The 21,882-nt window shown below is 34.5% G+C and overlaps 1 protein-coding gene across 1 annotated transcript in view; it reads left to right on the forward strand.

The window, feature by feature from the left end:
- The first annotated feature begins 793 nt into the window (after positions 1 to 793).
- Positions 794 to 21,882, forward strand: part of LOC149578885 (amino acid permease 3-like) — a 179,492-nt gene continuing 158,403 nt past the window's right edge. Inside the window, 1 exon segment of the mRNA XM_089801591.1 lies at positions 794 to 1,151. Within this exon segment, the coding sequence (XP_089657717.1) occupies positions 794 to 1,151 (358 nt within the window).

The following is a 21,882-nucleotide window of genomic DNA, read 5'->3' on the forward strand; positions in this document are numbered from 1 at the left end:
AGCCTGGTTTTGGCCTGGTCATGGGTTCAAATCTCCCCAGTGCCTTCCCAACCCGCGTAAGCACCTGGTATGCACATCGAGGGGGAGATTGTTGGGTGATGTGACGCGCTCCCCTACCCATAGGTGGTTAATTATGTGGTGTTCCATGTTCACTAACAGTCATGGCTTTTGGTGCAACGGCAAATGGGCCCAACACACTTTTCAAGTGAATGAGGAGGTGATAGCCATGGCTACTAGTCTTTCAATGAGAAGAAAGAAATGGAAGAAGGTTACTAAAACTGTGGATGAGGTCAGTAAGAATAGTTTTTTTGCAGACAGTGAGGAACCAATGTGCTATAGAGGAGGATTTAAGAGGGACAAACCACCTACTCCATGGGATGATATGTGCCTGGTTCTAATGAAATATCTAACACTGGAGGGTTGGTTCAATGTTTAATTCTACTATCACTTTTGTTTATTGAATCATTTTAGGATTAGGGATTTTATTTCTATCCCCTTTTTTATACTACATTCTCTTGAAGATATGGTCAGTGATGTCAGGGAGAAAAGAAATAAAGGGCAACACTTTACCATTATCCACCAAGGCCTTATCTTTCACCTGTACCAATTCCACCTTGCCCTTTGTCTCCCTAGGGTGGTGGTGGTTGAAAACTAGCATCACCATCAAAATTCACCCTCGAGCACCAGTACTGGATCAAAAATTCATACCCTACGACTCTCCCCTAGCCATGAAAATAAGAAAAAGAAAAAACCTAATAATATTGGGGAAAAAAAGGGAAGTAAAAAAATTAAAATGGAAAAACCTATGGTGGTGGAAGAGGAGGACTCAGAGGAGGAGACTGAGGGAAAGGCAAGGAGAAGGTATGGGAGAATTGCCCAATCCCAGGCAAGACACAAACAAAAATCCAACAAGTTCAAGGTTGAAGAGGCTAAAGAAGAGAGAGAAAAAGATAATGATGAAGAAGGTGAGGAGGATGATTCCAAAGGAGAAGAAGGAATGGAGGAGGTTGAAAAAAGTGTTAACTCAATGGACAATTCTATTGGTAATGCCCAGTTGTATGCGGATAACACTCAAGTGGTAGTTGGCAATGTTGCAACCACAGAGATTACCCATGTTTCTACCAGCTTTACTTTTCAGCCAATTACCTTCTGTGAGGATAGCAGAAAAGTGGACATTTCCCCCATCACTATATCCTATTGGCCAAAGATAAACTTAAGGTTTTTACTAACCCTAGGGTTTTGCAGGATGATAACTAGGAGCAGAATGCTAAAGAGGAAGCTAAGAAGGTGGAAGCAGATAATAAGGATGAGACCGAGGAGCAATTGGAGGCATATGCCAAATTGGAAATGAGGGTTAAATCTTTAGATGAAGGGTTCTTCCCTTCTCTAAATTTTCCCTTAAGGTCACCCACATTGTTGCCACTACCCTCCAACTACTGGCTCAGGAGAAGGAGGACACTGGAATGAATTTGGAGGATCAAAAGCTCCTCTTTAAATTCTTTGCAAATGACTAGGCTCAGATTCTACTCACCACAAAGGGAAAGGAGAAAATTGTTAATTAAGTTTTCTAGATTTTGGGGATCCTTGGATCCAAAATTTTATGTTTATATGCTAGTCTTGGTTTTTCTAGTTTTCAAATGTGGCTCAGACCTAGGTAGGCATGGTTATGTCAACAATTTTTATGATGAAATCCTATAGTTTGATAGACTTATTGGACTGCTACTATAGTTTAGGAGGTATTGTTCATATTATTATGCTGGTTGGTTACATGTATATGTTTTACTGTGGCTTAGTGGAACTTTAGTTCAATCTGTTAAGGTTCTCTATTGGTCTTTGCTAGTAATGTGTTGGTTACCAGTTTTTTGATTGTAAGGGTTGACCCCCTTGTTTTTGGTCACTTTTTATTTCAAAAATAGCATATTTTGTAACCTTTAACAGAGTTGGTTCCTACTAGAGCTCACCATAGAAGAGAGAAAAATGTTGAAGTTGATGAAAGATCAACCCCATAGATGGGCAATTGTAAGAAGTTGGGTCTCACTTTTAAGCAAAAAGTGTTTTTCCAATTTTTGAAATTTCTTGTCAATTAATGTCAAATTGAGGCATTTAGAGATTGGATATTAAAAAATTTCAAAAATAAAAATTTTAGTGTTTAGAATCTAGTTTTTGAATATGTAATTTATTTGTGCACCCATATGATAGATTTTGTTTTTGATATAGATCTTTAAAAACCACTTTTTCAAAATGCCTATTTCAGGACCATACCACACTCATGGATGGACACCATAATTTGAAACAAATAAATGAGTTTTCATAAATCCTTTTAAAGGGAGTTACCTAATACACCTAAAGTTGATGACAATATTTTTTCTTAATTTTTTATTGAATAATTTTATTATTACTAATTATTGTAATAATTTGGTATAGCTTTGATACCATGTAAGAATTTGCCTTAGGGAAAAATTCACCCAAGAACTAAGAACTCAAACACAAGCACAATTGTAGACTAGAAAGAGTATGATCAGAATATTGATATGTATTTGATTCAATATGCATGAAAGTACACTAGGAGTGCCTATATATAAAGGCCTTTGAGATGCATCTAGAATGCCTAAGAATCAGCTACATGATAAGTCATACAACCAGGCAAATGTCCACTAGATATGGGTTATCCTCCATTAAGCACGGAAGTAAGTGCGATGATGAGAGGATAAGCCTATAAGGGTGTAACATGCAAATTTATGTTGTAGACAACATGTGCTGAGTTAGAGTTGCATACTTCTATGTTGTCAACATGACAACTCATAAAGTTGCACAAACTCCTAAGTGTCTCACAAAATAAATAATAAAATAATGAAAAAAATAAAATAATGCATTAACCTAAGTAAACTTAAGTAATGTGTAAATAGTAAATACATATTTACACCAACACCCCCCCTTAAGTGAAACTTAGGGGAATGCCCTTAAGCTTACGAAAACTAGGATGAAATGCATAATGGGTTACAGCTACTAGGCCATGTTGGGTACCCATGTACATAATGAAAATGCAATCTCTCATAAAGTGGAGAAAGAGGGAAAACCTCATGGGAAAAACCCTCCCCAAAAAAGAGAGATGAATAGGGATGCATGGATGGATGGAGTAATTAAGACCCTCCCATTACGCCATACATCAAGTATATACAATAGTGAAGAATGAGAAGAACAAATCCTCATAAGAGGAAAAAGTTCCCCCCCCCCCCAATAAGAAAGAAGAGGAAGAGAGACAAGGTAGTCCCCCCTAATGAGGAATGTCGACCAGTGATTGCTGCTCCAAGGAAAAAGTTGGTCCAAGAGTGTAGAATGATGTTCCTCCCCTTTGGAAGAAACAATGGCAAAGGTAAAATCCTAAAGATGTAAGGTGGCCCTGAAACCTACTCAAGTATCCCTGTGTCGATGTTGATGGTTGCCCCTTCCAACACTTTGAATAGAAGGAATGCAGATTTGGCAAGGATGTCTATTGAACCTATTCCAAAGAACCATCTGTCTCCTCAACTGATAAAGAGACCGCTAATGACTTATGTTCATAAGGATCCACAATCACATCAACCTGTAAAGATTGATCATGTAGAGAATGGACATGAGGGTCAGAGTGAGCCCTTGCAATAGCTGTAGAAGGATCATCTTAATCAAAGAGAAGATGCAAATCATCAAGGCTATCTCCTAGATCTACTACGTGTGACTTTACAAACAAACTTGTAATTTCTATCATGTAGTCATCTTCTATTGCTAGAGCTAGAAGACAATGTGTACCCTGCTATGCTGGACCTTTCACTGTGACAATATAAGCATGTGGACTAGACTAATGTTGTGACCTCTTGTTGCAACCATCGATAGAACTCCATGTGTTTAAATTTTTTGAAACACTATCACTAGTGTCACTATCAGTTTTGACACTATATGATGTGCGGAGAGGAGTCGAGGATAAGCTGGGTAAAATTTTTTCAAAGTGAACATCCTTCTCCACAAAGATCTCATGAGTCTCTGGATCAATAAGTTTGTAAGCCTTAACACCATCTTCATAACCAATGAAAGTACAAGGCCTAGGTGTTGGTGCCTTGCATCCCCTAGAAGACAAGTTTTCTCATGCTAGACAACCAAAGAATTTGAAGTGACTCACAACTGGTTTTCTAGTGCACCATGCCTCAAAAGGAGTTTTTACATCTAAGGCATTATGAGGAGACCTATTAAGTATGTGAATAGCACTACTAATGGCTTCAACTTCAAGTGTTGGATCAAGAGACTTTGTTGTAATCATAAAACTTTCCATGGACTTAAGAGTTTGTATCCTTAGTGCTTCAATATCTATCTTGTGTAGACTGAATGCTAGTGGATTCTGAAGATCAATTTCCTCAAGTTTTCAAAAGTCTTTAAGTCTTCTATCCACATATTGGCTTTCATTTTCCATCCATAGTACCTTGAAGGCTTTCCTTGATTTCTGTTCAACATGACTCTTAAAGGTTTGAAGCTTATCAACCACTTCATTCTTGTGATGAAGGAAGTACACCCATGTGAATCATGAAAAGTCATCAACAAAAGTAAGGATGTAGCAGCCTTGGCTGACTAAAGTTATTGCAAAAGGACCTACTAAAGCCATGTGAACCAACTAAAGAACAACTGGTGCTCTTGTAGACTTGCATTTATCATACTTCTCCTCAAGATGCATATCCATTGAACATGATGAATACTCACTCTTACAAAAGTTGATGTTAGGTAGACATTTGACCATGTGTTTAGAGCAAAGTTGTTGAAGATATCAGAAGTCTATGACCAAACTGCTCATGCCATAGTTTGATTTGTAAATTAGATTGAGTTAAAAAGGCATGTGAAGGAGACTTAGGCACAATGTGGGAGAAGGAATAAAGGCTCTTGTCATGATTGACTTTTCCCACTATAACCAATGAATCATCTTTAAGACTAGGCACCATCACTGAATCTAGAAGGAACACAACTTTGTGACCATCTCCAAGGTAAGTGATTTGGTAAACTAAGAGGAGATTGGAGCTAAGATTTGGAACATAGAGAACATCTTTGAATTCCCCATTTTCCATTTCCACATGTCCTTTTCTTTCAACTTCTATTTTAGTATCATCTCCCACAAAGATGTGCGGTACCTGTGACTACTTCAATGAAAAAAAGTCTCACTTTGAAGAACCCATATTATAAGAGGCACCTGAGTCAAGTATCCATTCTGAAGAAGAACTTTTATTTGCCATAATTTCTTGCCCTTTTCCCTTTGAAGAGGTTGGAGTTGAATCTTTGGAAGTACCTAGCACTTGAATTTTGTTCTTCTTGAGTAGGTTTTCCAACTCATCACTTCTTTTAGTCTTGCAATGATGTTCATCATGATTTTCTTTTTTGCAATATGTACAAAAAAATTTGTACTTCTTTTCATTACTTCCCTTCTTGTTGGAAGAAGAATTGCCTTGTTGTGAGGAAGATTTTTGTGTCTCAGACTGTGATTTCTGCTTCCACTGCTTATTGTTGTTGTTGTTAGAACTTCTTTTTCCTTGACTTGATTGGTGCTCATCACTAGCCACCAAGAATTTTGTCTTTCATGTTGTGAGAAGTCCCAAATCTATCAAGTGAGATTGTTCAACAATCAACATCTCTACAAATGCATCAAATGTAGGCTTTTAGTAAGCACTTTCCATGGTCAACTTGTGAGTATTAAAACTCGAAACAAACAAAGCATACTCTAAAGGTAGCCTCTTCAGGATGTGATGAATCAAATTTTAATCTTTCATGGGATTACCACAATCTTTAAGTAGTGCCCTAAACTCATTGGCTTTTTTGATGTAATCTTGAATTGTGTCAAAGTTCTCTGGATCCAATACAAGTAGATCATCCTCAATTTGAAATCCCTTTTCCTTATCTACCTTACTATACAATGATTCAAGTTTGTCCCATGTAGGTTTGGATTCTATGAAACTACCAATGTATAAAAAGAGATCTCTATGTACACAACTCCTAATAATTCCTAAAGCCTATTGGTCTCATTTTTTCTAATCAATGAGTTCTTTAGCATCAGTAGGTTTGTTAATTGTACCATCAACATAAAGATTGTAACTTTTTTCCATTAATCTACTCCATGCAATATCTTTCCAAGTAGAATAATTACCTGAAGTTAGAAGTGGACATTTAGGTGAACCCATGATGTAGAAAATGAAAAGAGCACACAAGAGAGACACAAGAACACAGTACACACCCCCACCTTTTCACTTAATCAAAAGAACCCCCCAAAAAAGATTCTTTTGGCACTTTATATATAGTGCATGTACAATAGGCCACCTGTCCAAATGTGCAAAGTGGACTTCTAATTTTTTCTTTTTACAACTGTCTTTTGAGGCCCAAATCTATCAATAAGCATTGTAGCTCAAATGCACAACAATTCGGAAAAGTAATCAAAGTAATACAATGCAAAAAAAAGTCCTAATTCTGAAAGTGAGATTTTTGTCCACACAACCCTAGAATATAACTATAGATTTTGAAAGTAGATGAAAAATAATGCACTTTCAAAAGAAAAAAAACCTATTTTCATGTCCAAATGAGCCCATACAGAGTGTTTGAAGTTGCAAAATGTAGGATTGAATAGGTATAGTCACCAAAAATGCAATTTCTAAAAAGTCCTTGCACCAAAACTAGAAAAGAACACCACCACTGGAAATTTCATGAAATTTTACCCAAAATCAAAAGAAATCACACCTGAATTGGAGTTCGGATGACCGAGTTATGGCCTCACAAAGTCAAACTACCAAATCAAAAAGAAATCTAAAGAGGGGTCTAGGCAAAAAATTGCTAGCTTAAATTTGATGGTAAAATGGTCATGATAGCAGTTTTAAAAAGCCTAGTTTTGACAGTTCAATAGCCGTCAAATTTGACCTCATAAAATGCTAACATCACCAAAAATAAAGCTGCCCAGATGACATGGCAGTATAGTCGTTAACTTGGTTGTATGAATAAAGTATAGATTTCTGACACGTGGTAGTACAAAAATGTAGAAGTGGCAGTTAGTCCTACCAAGTCAGATTGTATGACTTCCAACATGCTAGAACCTACATGATAGGGTTGGCTAACTATACATCCACGTATGGGCTGATGTAGGCTGCAAATGTGGACTCTGATTGGATGTTGCATTAGTAGGTGCTATCTGGTAGGTTATGCATGGAAAAGTGTGAATCATGTTGCATGTCACAAAGGGTCTTCTTATGTGGCTATCACATGTTTTATTGGCAGCAATGGCTGGAGCAAGATCATCGGGTGCCAGATTAAATTTAGTCACTAGAATGGAGTTTTTTTGGTGCCTGACATTGTGGGTTTTAATCCCACATGTATGCAGTGGGAGAATTAAGCTATTTTTTAAAATACTTTTCCCATAATTGTAAATCAAGTCTATGGATCATGGATGAAGACCGCTAGATGGTTGGTGTTGTTGGTAATGCGAGAATATTGTGGGTGCTACCAGATTTGAATTGTGTAGTCATTGGTATTGCTAGAATAAATAAAGAAGCCCATTGATTCTTAAATAAAGAATATTCCTTCTGACCAAATTGCAAGGCTGGGGTATGACTGCTTGGTTCTGCAAAAAATAATTTCTCTACTAGCTTGATTGGGCAATTTTTTTTTTTTGAAAATATTTTTTAAAAAATAAAGAAATTATAAAATTAAAAATCCAAAATAATTAATTAGATCTAAAAAATGACCATACCCAAACTGCAAATTAGGGCCTCTAAGTGTCGATTTGCAAAAAAAAAAATTGCCTCACAATTGACTTTGGCCCAGAGTAGTCGAATTTATAGTCAATTTGCACCAAATTGATGTTTTGGATGCAATGACGAGGTCCATTCTAGCTCTAGATGCTCCCAATGATAGCGATACTCCAGATTCAGGCTGAGGTGATGAAGCAACAATTATCTCGAATGACTATGCGAAGAGAAATTCTCCAAGCTCTGATACCATGTAGGAATTTGGTATAGCTTTGATACCATGTAAGAATTTTCCTTAGGGAAAAATTCACCCAAGAACTAAGAACTCAAACACAAGCACAATTGTAGACTAAAAAGAGTATGATCAGAATATTGATATGTATTCGATTCAATATGCATGAAAGTGCACTAGAAGTGTCTATATATAAAGGCCTTTGAGATGCATCTAGAATGCCTAAGAATGAGCTACATGATAAGTCATACAACCAGGCACATGTCCACTAGATATGGGTTATCCTCCATTAAGCAAGGAAGTAAGTGCAATGATGAGAGGATAAGCCTACAAGGGTGTAACATGCAAATTTATATTGTAGACAACATGTGTTGAATTAGAGTTGTGTACTTTTGTGTTGTCAACATGACAACTCATAAAGTTGTGTAAACTCTTAAGTGTCTCACAAAATAAATAATAAAATAATGCATTAACCTAAGTAAACTTAAGTAAAGTGTAAATAGTAAATGCGTATTTACACCAACAATTATTAATTGGCTATAAAGGTAAATTTTAAACCTCTCATATACACACACCATAATTTGACAAAATTTCGCTGTTTTCAAAAATTAATTTTCTTAACCTCAAAAGAATTGTATGTAGATTGATGACATACAAATAAATTTATGAAAAATTATAAAATATAAAAGTTATTAAAGTTTCAGTGAACTTCACTATTTTACATTTAGGTACCACCTTTCATTACAAAATAATGCACAAATAGTAAATAAAATTATCGTACTATAAAATTTATATTTCTGAAATCAAGAGAGGTGAGAGCTCTAATGGGTTTTTGTTTCATAAATTTTTTTATCAAGAAGACCCTCTAAAAATTATGGCAAGATGTGAATTTGTCATTTTCATGCCTTAGCCAAATCTTGAGAGGTCAAGGCATGGGCTTGGTTTCACCAAGCCTGTCCCAAACCAAAATCTAAGGTAGGAGAAAAAAACCCCACCCAATGTTGTAAGAAATGGGCACCTATTATTTGAAATTCAAAAAATGAGTACCCATTTTGAAAAAGTCAAATCGGCATATAAAATCCCCCCCAAAAAACAAAATATTATTTTTTTAGAAATGGGTACCCTTTTTTAAAAGTAAAAAAAGGGTACCCGTTATTTACTTTTCAAAAATGGGTACCCATTTTTAAAAATATGCAAATTCATTATATTTCCAAAAATGGGTACTTGTTTTTTGAAAATAAAAAATGAGTACCCGATTTTTAAAAAATGGGTGCCCATTTTTTAAATTTCAGATCAGGTGCCTAAGCCTAAAATGGGTACCCCTTTCTAAAAGAGCATGATCTTAATCCGCAGACTTTTGCAAAATTGAGACCCAACTCCTTGCTTCTACCCAGCTCCCAAGAATCACCTATATGCAAACACCTATCATAGAAAGAGAGAAGCAAAAGCTATGGAGGTTGGAATTCCTAGATCCACAGATGAGATACTCTTAATGAGCAAAAAGAGAGATTGTTATTATCAAAAATAAATTAATACATTACAAAGAGATCAATCCTTATAAAAAAGATATCAAAACCCTATCGGGTAACTAACCTAGGTTGCATGATAATAATTAATAAAAGAATTAATTATTATATGCCCAAAGTTTAACTTAAGTAAAGTAGAGATAATAAGTGACTTAATAATTTAATTAATATGATTTAATTAATAAGAAAATACTTTATTACTATAATCCACCCTCCCTACCCCAAGATAAACTTAGGGAGTAGCTAAAAACCTAGAAACTACTATTGAAAGAAGAATTAGGTCCCAACAACAAGGCTTGATGGGGTACCCAAGCACAACAAAACCTTTGAAAGGAGGAGAAATAGAGAAAAAAACATGGGAAAAATCTTACTCCAAAAATAGATGGAAAGAATGTTCAAGAAGATAGGAACAAAAGGATAATCATGAAGAACACCATTGAAGCATGAAGTTGCAAACACTGCAAAATTGTTGATCTAAAGAACCTCCATTGTATAGAACATGAACAGGTAGAGAAGACTAAGTCTAAAGAGCTGATAAATAGAAAATGGAACGTATCTTCATGGCCTCTAAAAATAGGAATAAAAATATGTTTACATGGTAAATGATCCATCTCACTAAAATACATAGGTATCTAGCCACTACAATTTCCTAGTACATAGGATCAAATGTTGAATACATAGCTCACTCCATCGAACCAAGAAAGAAATAGAATGAACATAACCCCCCTATAACGTTGAGAGCTAAGACATGAACATTGAAAGTAAATGTAATATCTCCTTCGGAAAGAAGAGTCGAGAACATTGAGAGTGCAAAAGAAGTACAAACACCTATAATGGCACGTGTTATTGACACATCATGAGGCTAATGTCATACAAGGACCACTCACTTGACAAAGGAAGATGACAAATATCAAAAACATGAAACCCCCCAAGGCACTTTATAATGTAGTGCAAGTACAACAAAACACAAAGATGTGGAAGATCCCAAAATCCAATAGAGTGGCACTTTATCTCAAAGCATTTGCAAAAATGCTACAAAAGAATGTCAACAAAGATCAAAAGAGATATAAAGCTGATACAAGAGATAGTGCAACTAATGGAAAATCATCTGAAGCAACAAAATTGATCTTTGGACCTAAAATAACCAAGATATCCACCAGAATACAAAAAAAGAAAAATTAAAAATGGGATGTGCCTAGAGTAGAATTTGAAAAATAGAATGTCTAAAAATATGTCTCCCAAAGTACAAAATAGAACCTCTAACTTTGACTACATAAACCATAAACCAAACAACATCAAAAGTCCAAATAAACTACATCATCAAGAAAACCTTAGAACTAGCTTTCTAATGATATCTCATTTGCAAAAAATGAAGTCCAGACGAGCAAGTTACAACCAAAAAATCACATGAAGGTAAAAAAAGAGCTAGAAGGGCCCAACAAAATTATCGCCTCAGAATCCTCATCAAAATGCATTGGAAAGTGTGCCCCTCAATACCATAAATTATCTCAAGAAGTGTGCCAATTTTGTACCCAAACTATCTTGATTTGTGTGCCAAAAAATCAATTCACATGATAAAAATCTTGATTTGTGTACCGAAAAATCTTTATTTGCATGCTAAAAAAGCTCAATTTGAGTGCCAAAAAAGCTTGATCTACATGCCAAAAAAATCAATTTTTTTGCAAAGAAATCTCGATTTCCATACCTAAAATCTCAATTTTGTGTTAAAAATCATTAAATCACCACTTCGGGAAATGTATTCAATTTGTGAGCAATACTTTTTTGCCTCAGATTCCAACAATATCCAAATTTGACAAATTTTATATGAAATAGGGGTTTTTTGGCACCCTGAGCTCAATGGTGAGGTTCATTTGGGCTAAAAGTGCACCAAAAAATGGTGACCCCACAAATATAGTACAAAAAATTTGAAAAATGAAACCCTCTAAAAATATACATATCTAAAAGCCAAGCCAAACTTCTCATAAATAGAACAAGGGCATGAAGATCTAGGGCTCTGGTACCATGTTTAAGTTGATGAAAGATCAACTTCACAACTCCCAAGAATCACCTACATGTAAACACTTATTATAGAAAAAGAGAAGAAAAAGCTATGGAGGCTGGAATTCCCAAATCCACAGATGAGACTTCTTGATGAGAAAAAAGAGAGATTGATATTATAAAAAATGAATTATAAATTACAAAGAAGTCAATCCATATAAAAGGAGATCAAAACCCTAACAGGTAACTAACCTAGGTTGCATGATAATATTTAATAAAAGAATTAATTATTATATGCCCAAAGTTTAGCTTAAGTAAACTAGAGATAATAAGTGACTTAATAATTAAATCAATATGATTTAATTAATAAGAAAATGCTTTATTACTCTAACAAAAAATTGGTGACATGTTTCTGGTGGTTTTTCCCAAATTGGGTTTTGATGTTAAATCCCAGTGTTAAATGTGTGTGGATGTTGTTTATTATGTTTTACAGTTAATGTTTTGCATTCTGCAAGGCTATTGTATTTAGGATAGTGGACTGCTAGTTTATGTTACTAAAAGTTTACAATAGAGACTAAGCTAATGGATGTTAAGAACCAAATTAGTTGAAGTATTTATTTATTGAATTGGTACATATGGACCTTCAATAATTGATTCACCCCTCCACCCTGCCCCTACTCTTAGTTATTCTAAACAATCTAACAAGGTCAAAGGTTGAGTGAGGAGCTAAGTAACTCCAATCAGGTCTTCTACTCCCATGGATGAGGATGGATTCCCTATTCCATGTTGACATCTGCAAGGAAAACACAAGGTTGGTGGTGTGGTGAGTGTGACCTTAGCTTATGTTGGTAGTGACTATGAGTTGGGCATGGGTTCTAGTGGTGAGGAGAATGCGAGTGGTACACCTTTAGTGTTTGTAGTGGACATCGAAATGTCATATCAACTGAACCTCCCTTCCTAAATTTCTCAAAGGAAGAGGTTGCTCATTGGTTTAGCTAAGGTCTTGGCCCCTATTCATTTGCATGCCCAATCTTCCTTAGTATGAGCTACATTGTTATGTTTCCTCTTTGGTGTTTCATGCAGGTTAGGGGATGACAATTTTTTTATGCTAATTTGCTAGCAAGTAGATTTTTTGGGTGTATAGGTTAGGTGAAGGATGCTATTAGTTGAAAATTTTCCAATATGTAGTTTTTTTTTCTTTTTGTATCTTTTTTGGTGGTTAGGTCAGCACAATATGGCTTCTGATTGTATTGAATCCTTTTGAATTAATAGAAAATCTTTATCATTATTTAAAAATAAATAAATAAATAGATGTCATTTCAAGTTATAGATAGATCCTATACTCACTCCCTTTTCTCCCTTCAACATTTAGATCATTAGGCCCATGACGTAATGAAAAAATATTAAAAATAAAAACAATTCGAATGTTAAATAGACCAATTTTTAGATAAACAATCTATAGAATAGATAGCTCATTTTTAGAATATATAACGCCTAGGATTTTTTTTAAATTGTATATTTAGTTAGATAGAGAATGACAACACAAATGTCCCTTGAGGAGATAACATATGAAAAAATTCAATGCAATGACTATCTCCAACATGAATCAATAATGAGAAACATAAATGATATTTTAAAACTATAACAATATAGTTTCTAGATTTGATGTGTAACATTTTTTTGCATCAATGTTTCAAGATGTGATCCATCATCAAGATGAGCATAATATTCTAATGGATTTTGGAAATATACTTGCTTTTATTTTTTAAATTAATAAATAAGAAAGTGAATATATAATATAAATTTTCCTCAATTTTTTTTAATTCTATACACCTTTTGACTGAACTATTGAAAAAGTTGGGTTCAACTTATTCATTAGTATTCATACCAACTAATAACATTATAATATATGTAATGCATTTGAATATAAATTTAATTATATTAACATTCATTATAATATTAAATACTAACTATAATCCAAACAACTACTCAACCTTTTTTTTAAAAAAACTATAACCCTAATCTTAATTGAAAATCAACTACAATTGATAGTATACTAATTCCAAATAAACCATTTAAACATGATAGAACCTTCCTTGATTCTTAATTTTATAATCCAACCCTAACTTGCTGTTAATTTTGATTAATCCTAACTTTAGTTCTTATAAGCCTAATCATAATTCTATCCCTTATGAACCCTAACTCAAATTAAAGACTAACACTGAAATAAATTAATAATTATAATGCAATAATAAACATCAAAACATAGATGGTGTGAATTTTTGTAATTAATACTTTGCTATTTTTTTGAACACAATTTACATATTGTCACTAGATTCAGTGACATGTTTTTAAGTACAAAGTTGGGTTGCTAATCTTCCATTTTTTATGTTGTAGGTGTTTCTTTATTTGAAGTGGAAAAGATGATTTTGCAATCTAATGGTCCAAATTCAGGGAGAAGGTTGTACAACCATTCAATAAATCTCATCCATAAAACAGGTTGTTGCATCATTATTAAGGATGCACCTATCTTCCATGAAAAATGCACCTTTGACCAAAATTGATTTGTATGTTTTGCAATAAAAAACAACAAAAAAATTGAGTGTTCTTCATGATCTCTATTTTTTAATTAATTAATTCATTTTCATTGGACCATGTCGTCTACATAGTGGGCATCATCAACATTCAAGCATGAACAATTCATTCTTCTCTTTGAATACCAATCAAATAAATGACACCCTTGTAAGGACAGCCACTTTCAACCTTCCAAGAGAGCATGTGCTTTGTTTGTTATGTTTAAATAGATGAAATGAATTTCATTGCACAAAGTCACTAGAAAAAATTTATATGAGACTATGAGAAGCATTTCTTGCTCGTAACCATATTCACTTTGGAGCATGCTTAAGTGTTCTATTTGAAAACTTAGGACAACTACCACTAGTCAAAGACATCCCAATGTATGATTCTAGTTCCTATAGTGGTACAGTATGACATAACTTCACATCTATTGTTAAAAAATGATCTTTCAAATTGAAGGAAATTTTGTTTAGATGTGTAATGACCCTTTCTACTAGGTCAAAAAAATAAATGGTCCTAAAACACAAATAAATACATAAATTAATGTTAGAGAGAGATTTTCTTTTTGGATTGAGTTAATCTCAGGAGTAAACACATAATGATATTGTTATGAATAGAATCATATAATTGTTGCCCTTGTAGTGGGTCCCAAGATGGATGGAAGATTTACTGTGGCTTTGAGTTTGGACATGCTCAGCTTGAGGCTCCCTCAGACCTTAGTCCATATTGGGATTCATTTTTTCCCAATGCGACCGATTTACTCCTCCACCTGTGCACACTCCTTATCCATCATGTGACCAATACAAGAGGCACTTGATCTTACTAATATTAAATTTTAAAATTGTATATATTATTATTATTATGAATTTTCTTTTGAATATTATTTAAAGTCTTATCTATTTAAATTAATTATTTTATTATATGATGGAAAGAATTACCATCATATATATATATATATATATATATATATATATATATATATATATATATATATATATATATATATATATATATATATATATATATATATATATATATATATATATATATATATATATATATATATATATGGGCATATGCACCGAGTTGTGGTGCCAAAAAGATGACAAGTTTTTTTTTTTTTTTCTAATTTTCAATAGCACGTATGCGCTATGGCTTGGGTCACCCAAGCCATAGTGTGTACGCGCTATAGTGCGTACGCGCTATTCTGATGTCCACAAAAAGTTATATGATGGGCTGCAGACCCTTGGCCCATCATTTTTATTTTGTTTTTTGGCCCTCCAACAGTGCGTACGCGGGTTTGACAACAAAAATTCACCACCATTTGCCAAAATGCCTCCTCACCGATGAAATCCAAGACAATGAGCACACCCACGATGACGAGGTAAGTGATATAAACTTAACTTTGCATTGTTTAATATGTTTTCCATATTGTTTTATTGGTTTTTTATTTTCTTTTGTAGGGTTTTTACAAATTTTAGTTAGATTTGTTTATTTAGTTGGATTTAAATTGATTTTTTATCAGGAAATGTCCATAATCAACCAGAAAATCCACAAAACCATCAAGAACCTCAAAATCAAAACCCTCCTCAAGAAGAACAACAAATTCCACAACCCAAACCAATTGCAAGACCTCTGCCAAGCACACAAGAAAATATAAGAAATGAAATACAGAGAGGCAAAACTGAATTAGAAAGACTCATTGCTCGGTTGAAAGAATCCGGACAAACCAATCCAATGAGGGCTCAATTAGCATCATCCCTCGAATCCATTAACACTCAGATAACCTCAGTTAGTGGTCAGTTAGATATTTGGCAGGCTAAGAGGGATGAACAAAAAAGATTTTATACAAATAAATTGTCATATGAAGATTTAAAAAAAAAAGAAATATCAAAAGGTAGTATATGTGCATTATTTAGAAAACCCAGTGAGCCAAATACTGTTAGAGAGGGTACTAAACGATTCCCCATCCATTGGTGCATAAACGATGCTATTAGAAATAATTTTTGGGATAGATGGTGGATGGTTTTTGATGCCCCTCCTTGCAACAATCACGAGGTCTCCATGTATTTTTTGAAGAAATTATATTGTGAGTTTGTCCTTGGGGAGATCCTCAATTATTTTGATATGTTAGACTCTCAGGGTAGAGGTGGGGGCTCATCATTTGAGAGGCCAGGAGCACATCGTGACCCTAATGTAGTTAGGGCACCTGCGGTCCATCCAGAGCACAAGCATGTGATTATTCTTTTAGTTGTGAAGGAACATGTAGAGGCCAGCACTCTAGGGACCATTAATGCTTTGACGCAGACCCTCATCCATTCCACGAGCCCATTAGTTGAGGGGGAGCCTTCTATTCATCGTGGTCACATGTGCACTTCATGCGGATCCCTATGCACATTTGGCACTCATGCCGAAGATGGTGCAAATGATGGGCTTGTCATTGATGAGTTCCTGAACGAGACATTTGGCATTGACACATAGGTAAATTACTAATTTGATCACATTTCATATGTATAGCGAATGATTAATTAATTAGTATTTATTGACATTGTTCAAAATTTAGGGTCAAAGTGTTGTTGGGCCTAGCAGTGATCCTCCAGGCCCATTTTTTGTCCCTTTGATGACTCCTGAGGTATGTATCAATTTAATAATTTTAATTAATACATATATTTATTACGTAATCATATTAAGGATTGACAAAAAAAATTATGCATGTGCATCAGTTCTCCACAGGACCCTCAACCTTTACCACAAACACAGAGCAGAGACATCATACGAGCTTCACACAGGTATAGTTGTTTCATGTTAATTTAATTCATTTGATTATATTTATTCCATGTTTCATGTTAGATATAACATGTATTGTATGACATGCAACTCATGATGTCAGACACACATCCTCATCTGTGACAGTTTGTTGATAGTGGAGTGGTCGCAGTTGTGGCTAGCTCACAGCCACTAACGAAGGTATGAAAGAATTTTCTTCATTTTAGTTTTTTTTTATAATAGTTAATCTCAAAATTTCTAATGTTATTTATAAGTGATTATATTTATTGAATTGTTGTAGGGTCTTGTCATGCCTGATCGTCCACGAGCATTTGAGATGGACTTACAGAGTGACTATTTGTTGGCGGTAAGAAAATAATTGATTTTGTGTGTACATATATTTGATTTCAACATATAATAAATATTGATTCATATCTACTTTCTTTGTATCAGTTGGACTTGGAGAAGAGCCTCAACAAGAGGTCAAGTGAGCATGTTAGGAGGGCCCCGTCATCTCCACTGTCTCCCTCCACACGACAGTAGAGGACATCAAGAGACTTATTTCCTTCCCCTCGTGGGAAGGAAAAGATGTAGTTGAGATATTCGATACATATATATATATATATATATATATATATATATATAGAGAGAGAGAGAGAGAGAGAGAGAGAGAGTTATTTCCTTCCCCATGTATATATATAGGCACCAGAGAGACATATTTGACATACATTTGATGTACATATGACATTCTATATTTGTATGCCATTTATTTGATGTATGACATTATTGGTTAATATATGATATGTTTGTTCATATATGACATTATTGGTTATCATAATATATTATGTGTTTGTTAATGTATATGACATTATTGGTTATCATTTTATATTATATGTTTGTTCATGTATGACGTTAAATTAGATATGTTTGTGTATGACATTAAATTAGATATGTGCATGTATGAAATTAAATTCAATTGCTAGAGAGTTTCCATTATGTCTACCAACTAGTAGATGTTATTTTTTGCTTTATTAGTATTTCTCAAAAACTGAAAAGAAGCTGTTTCTGGTGAATAGTTGTAAACAATTATGATCATCGAATTCATGTACTCATGGCTTTGGCTGTGAACACTCGTAACTTTGGCTATAAGCATCCATGGCTTTGGCTATGTGCACTTGAGGCTTTGGCTGTGAGCATTTATGGCTTTGGTTGTAGGCACAGTATAGCCTTGGCTGTAGGTTGTCTTTCTTGCTGCATGTCAAAGTTACCTTCAAGAATATCATTAGTTTAAGATCATTACAATTAAAATACTATGACATAATACCTTGGAAATAATAGTCTTTAACCCATTACTTTATTTGTTAAAACATCATGTAGTATCTACTATAGTGCTTCTACTCAAATATGTTTTCAAAAATACTTAGTATGGCAAAGAAATGTCTATGGAAAGCTTGTCAAATAGGATATTGAAGAACTAAATGTGGACAGTCATTAGTACCCATCAATAAGAACACGAAAATATTTCTCAAGCAAGCCATATGACATTAGCTTAATTTATAAATTTCTTTTGCTAATAACTAGAAGATGCTATGAATCTTAATACAGAGTTAATCACGAACTCATTATTCCATCCAAGAAGCATATATCACCCTAAGCCAATTAACTGACAGGATAAAAATTAATTCAATTTCAACAAAATTTTGAGTATAACAAGCATCTTAGGGATTCTTACAAGAATTAACACAATGTTCACAAGAACATTACAAGTTCTCGTAATGCTATTTCACATATTGTAATCATATTCAATTTTGAATGGCCATTTGTGTTACAAGCATAAATTTTCTTTAAGGTCTTTTAATTCTAGACATGAATTTTATTCTGAAGCTTTTCTATGACAACCCACTCAATGCATATATTGTTGTTCCACATTATGCTGATTTGACTTTCATTGGTTGATTTGGGTCGAGACATGACGTTATTCACTACTTTTTTTATATATTATTTTTTTGTAGTGAGGTTCTAGCCTGAATGAATGTATTAATCATCGAAGTTGTGAACCTTGGTCAAGATCCTTACAAATATATTTTCAAATTGGACCTCAAATAGTTTTCTCAGTCACCCCCTGTACACAAATACTGAAATTGTAGTTAATTACAAAATTATTACTGAATTAACACAAGTTTAATTGAGAAGTATTATGTACCTCAATAGGCTAGATTATTATTGACTGGGAAGCTTTATCTTAGAGTAGTTGGTTTCCTAAATCTTTAGCGCAATGACACTCTTATGGAATGTGGAATTAGGTATGCTAGCTAAGGAACATTCTTTAAAAGGTAGAGGAAACTCAAGACTCACATGTTTCCAATCAATATAAATGTTTAAATCACTTCTCTAATTTTTTCTATTTATGATCTTCTTAAAACTTAACTTTCTAAATGCATTGATGGGGAAATAAAGATCTTCTAGGAACTAAAGGCTAATCATGTTTAATACTTACAATTCTTTGTTTTTATCTAATAATTTAAAAAAGATTGTACAAGTGTTTTCAAAGAGCAACACTTGTCACTAACATCATAAGAAGGAATATCCAAGGAGAATTACCACTGATCCCCCACCACCAAATTCAAGAGAAAACTAAAATCCACTACTAAAGAGATAGTAACAATGATCATCCCTAGTCTCTCCCTTATCACAAAATGATTACCATCAAAATTTACATTTCCAATTGTGTCATGTGTGTTGAAGCGATAGTAACATTTTCACTCTCTTACCTAATGTCTCCCATTTCTAAAACTCCTGGGGAAGGGCAAGGCCATCTTCTCGGTTTTTCAAAATACAACAAGTTCCATTTTTTCCCATATTGATAATCGTTGACTTAAAGTATAGTCAAAGTATTGACAGCCCATAGGAACTCAACCTTTGAACATCCCATCTGTAAATGACCTCATAAAGAAAGTTCAATAAACCTGCATGAAATAGTGAAACAAAAGTTGCATACTTGTGAAGATGATCATACTGCAGGTGATCAATATGTCTCAAATCTATATTTAGTTCTTTTACTATGCATATAAATGGTTTGTTATATAAAAGACTTATATCCACCAGATAAATAATCATTTTCTACTATGCTATCCTTATCCTTGGCTGATCTCTAGTAGACCATTTCTTAACCATCCTCCTTCGATCTATAGGTCACTGTATTAATCTGGTTCATCTTGTCTCTACTCGAATTAATAAGAATTGGCAATCTCAAGGATTGCCAAAAGAGGAATGGGTCCAAGTGGAAGATAGGATTTAGAAGTGAGTTTAATTAAAACATAATAAATAGTATATTACAAAAAGGAGAATGGTATGTTCTTCGCAATCTACTCCCTTATACATTCTATCAATGTTTCACATTGAACCTGATAGAGAACATCACAACACATAACTAGCAACATAGAACATACATCCTAGCCACCTCAAGAACATAAAATTTCAAAAACCAAAGTGCACAAGTTTAAATTCAAAGCCTCAAAGGTCAAGAGCACAACAAAAAAAATAAAATAAAAAAATACGAACAAAACCCACATTTGATGGAATCACAAAAAATCTGGTGGCTAGATAGTTACAAGCTGATTCAAGCTAATCCTTCATCACCATTAAGGTTGAAAATAACATACCCAATTGAAAACCAATTTACATATACAAAGTGACTAACATTACTCACAAAGAGGGAGTAGAAGCTACACACTACCTTGTGTCCAAGGTGCGCTAAAGAACATAACCAAACTCTTGGAGATCATATAATCCTAAGTTTACATAATTTGGTAGTAACACATTTCATTAACTTATGAAACATTTACCAAGTTCCATGATTTGTCTTTCAAAAAATGACATGCTAGATACACTTTCCAACAATATAATTAAGATACGCATCACCCGAGATGGCATTGTAGAATGAAAATGGAATGGGATCTCCAAAAAGAGAGAGAGGTTATTGTAGGTCTCTGCAAGATAGTCCTGTAGGAACTAGAATCTCATCCATATATTGCACGAGCTCTGACATATGTCTCATCAAAGATTGCAACCTTGTGGCATTTAGTGACCCTTAGGGACATTTCGGTTGAGCGTGCCTGAGAATGTTCGAGCACTAAAGGGGACAATATGAGGTTGGGGATAGAGTTTACTTGGCCACTCAGAGCTAATGGAGCAGACAGTTTGATCCCTCGATGAAAGATGAGAGAGATTTGGCAGTTGGCAACTTTGTACTGGCCAACACTACAAGTTTCAGCATTACGCAAGATGGTGTTGTAGAATAAAATGAAATGTGATCTCCAAAAAGTGAGAGAGGTTATTGTAGGTCTCTGCAACACGGTCTTGTAGGAACTAGAATCTCATCCATATCTCGTACAAGCTCCGAGATATGCCCCGTCAAAGATTGTAGCCCTGTGGCATTTAGTGACCCTTAGGGACATTTCGGTTGAGCGTTCCTGAGAACGTTCAAGCACTGAAGGGGACAAGACAAGGTTGGGGATAGGGTTTACTCAGCCACCCAGAGCTAATGGAGCAAACAGTTTGATCCCACGACGAAAGATGAGAGATATTTGGCAATTGGCAACTTTGTACTGGCCAACACTACAAGTTTCAGCATCACCCGAGATGGCATTGTAGAATGAAAACGGAATGTGATCTACAAAAAGTGAGAGAGTTTATTGTAGGTCTCTGCAACATGGTCCTATAGGAATTGGAATCTCATCCATATCTCACACGAGCTCCAAGATATGCCCCATCAAAGATTGCAGCCCTGTGGCATTTAGTGACCCTTAGGGACATTCTGGTTCAACGTGCCTAAGAACGTTTGAGAAATGAAGGGTACAAGACAAGGTTGGGGATAGGGTTTACCCGGCCACTCGGAGCTAATGGAGAAGACAGTTTGATCCCACGACAAAAGATGAGAGAGATTTGGCAGTTGGTAACTTTGTACTGGCCAACGCTACAAGTTTCAACATCACCCGAGATGGCATTGTAGAATGAAAATAAAAAGAAATCTCCAAAAAGTGAG

This window comes from Cupressus sempervirens, chromosome 1 (assembly GCF_028749045.1).
Source record: "Cupressus sempervirens isolate cs-2001-9-10 chromosome 1, ASM2874904v1, whole genome shotgun sequence".
In the NCBI taxonomy this organism is placed as follows: Eukaryota; Viridiplantae; Streptophyta; class Pinopsida; order Cupressales; family Cupressaceae; genus Cupressus; species Cupressus sempervirens.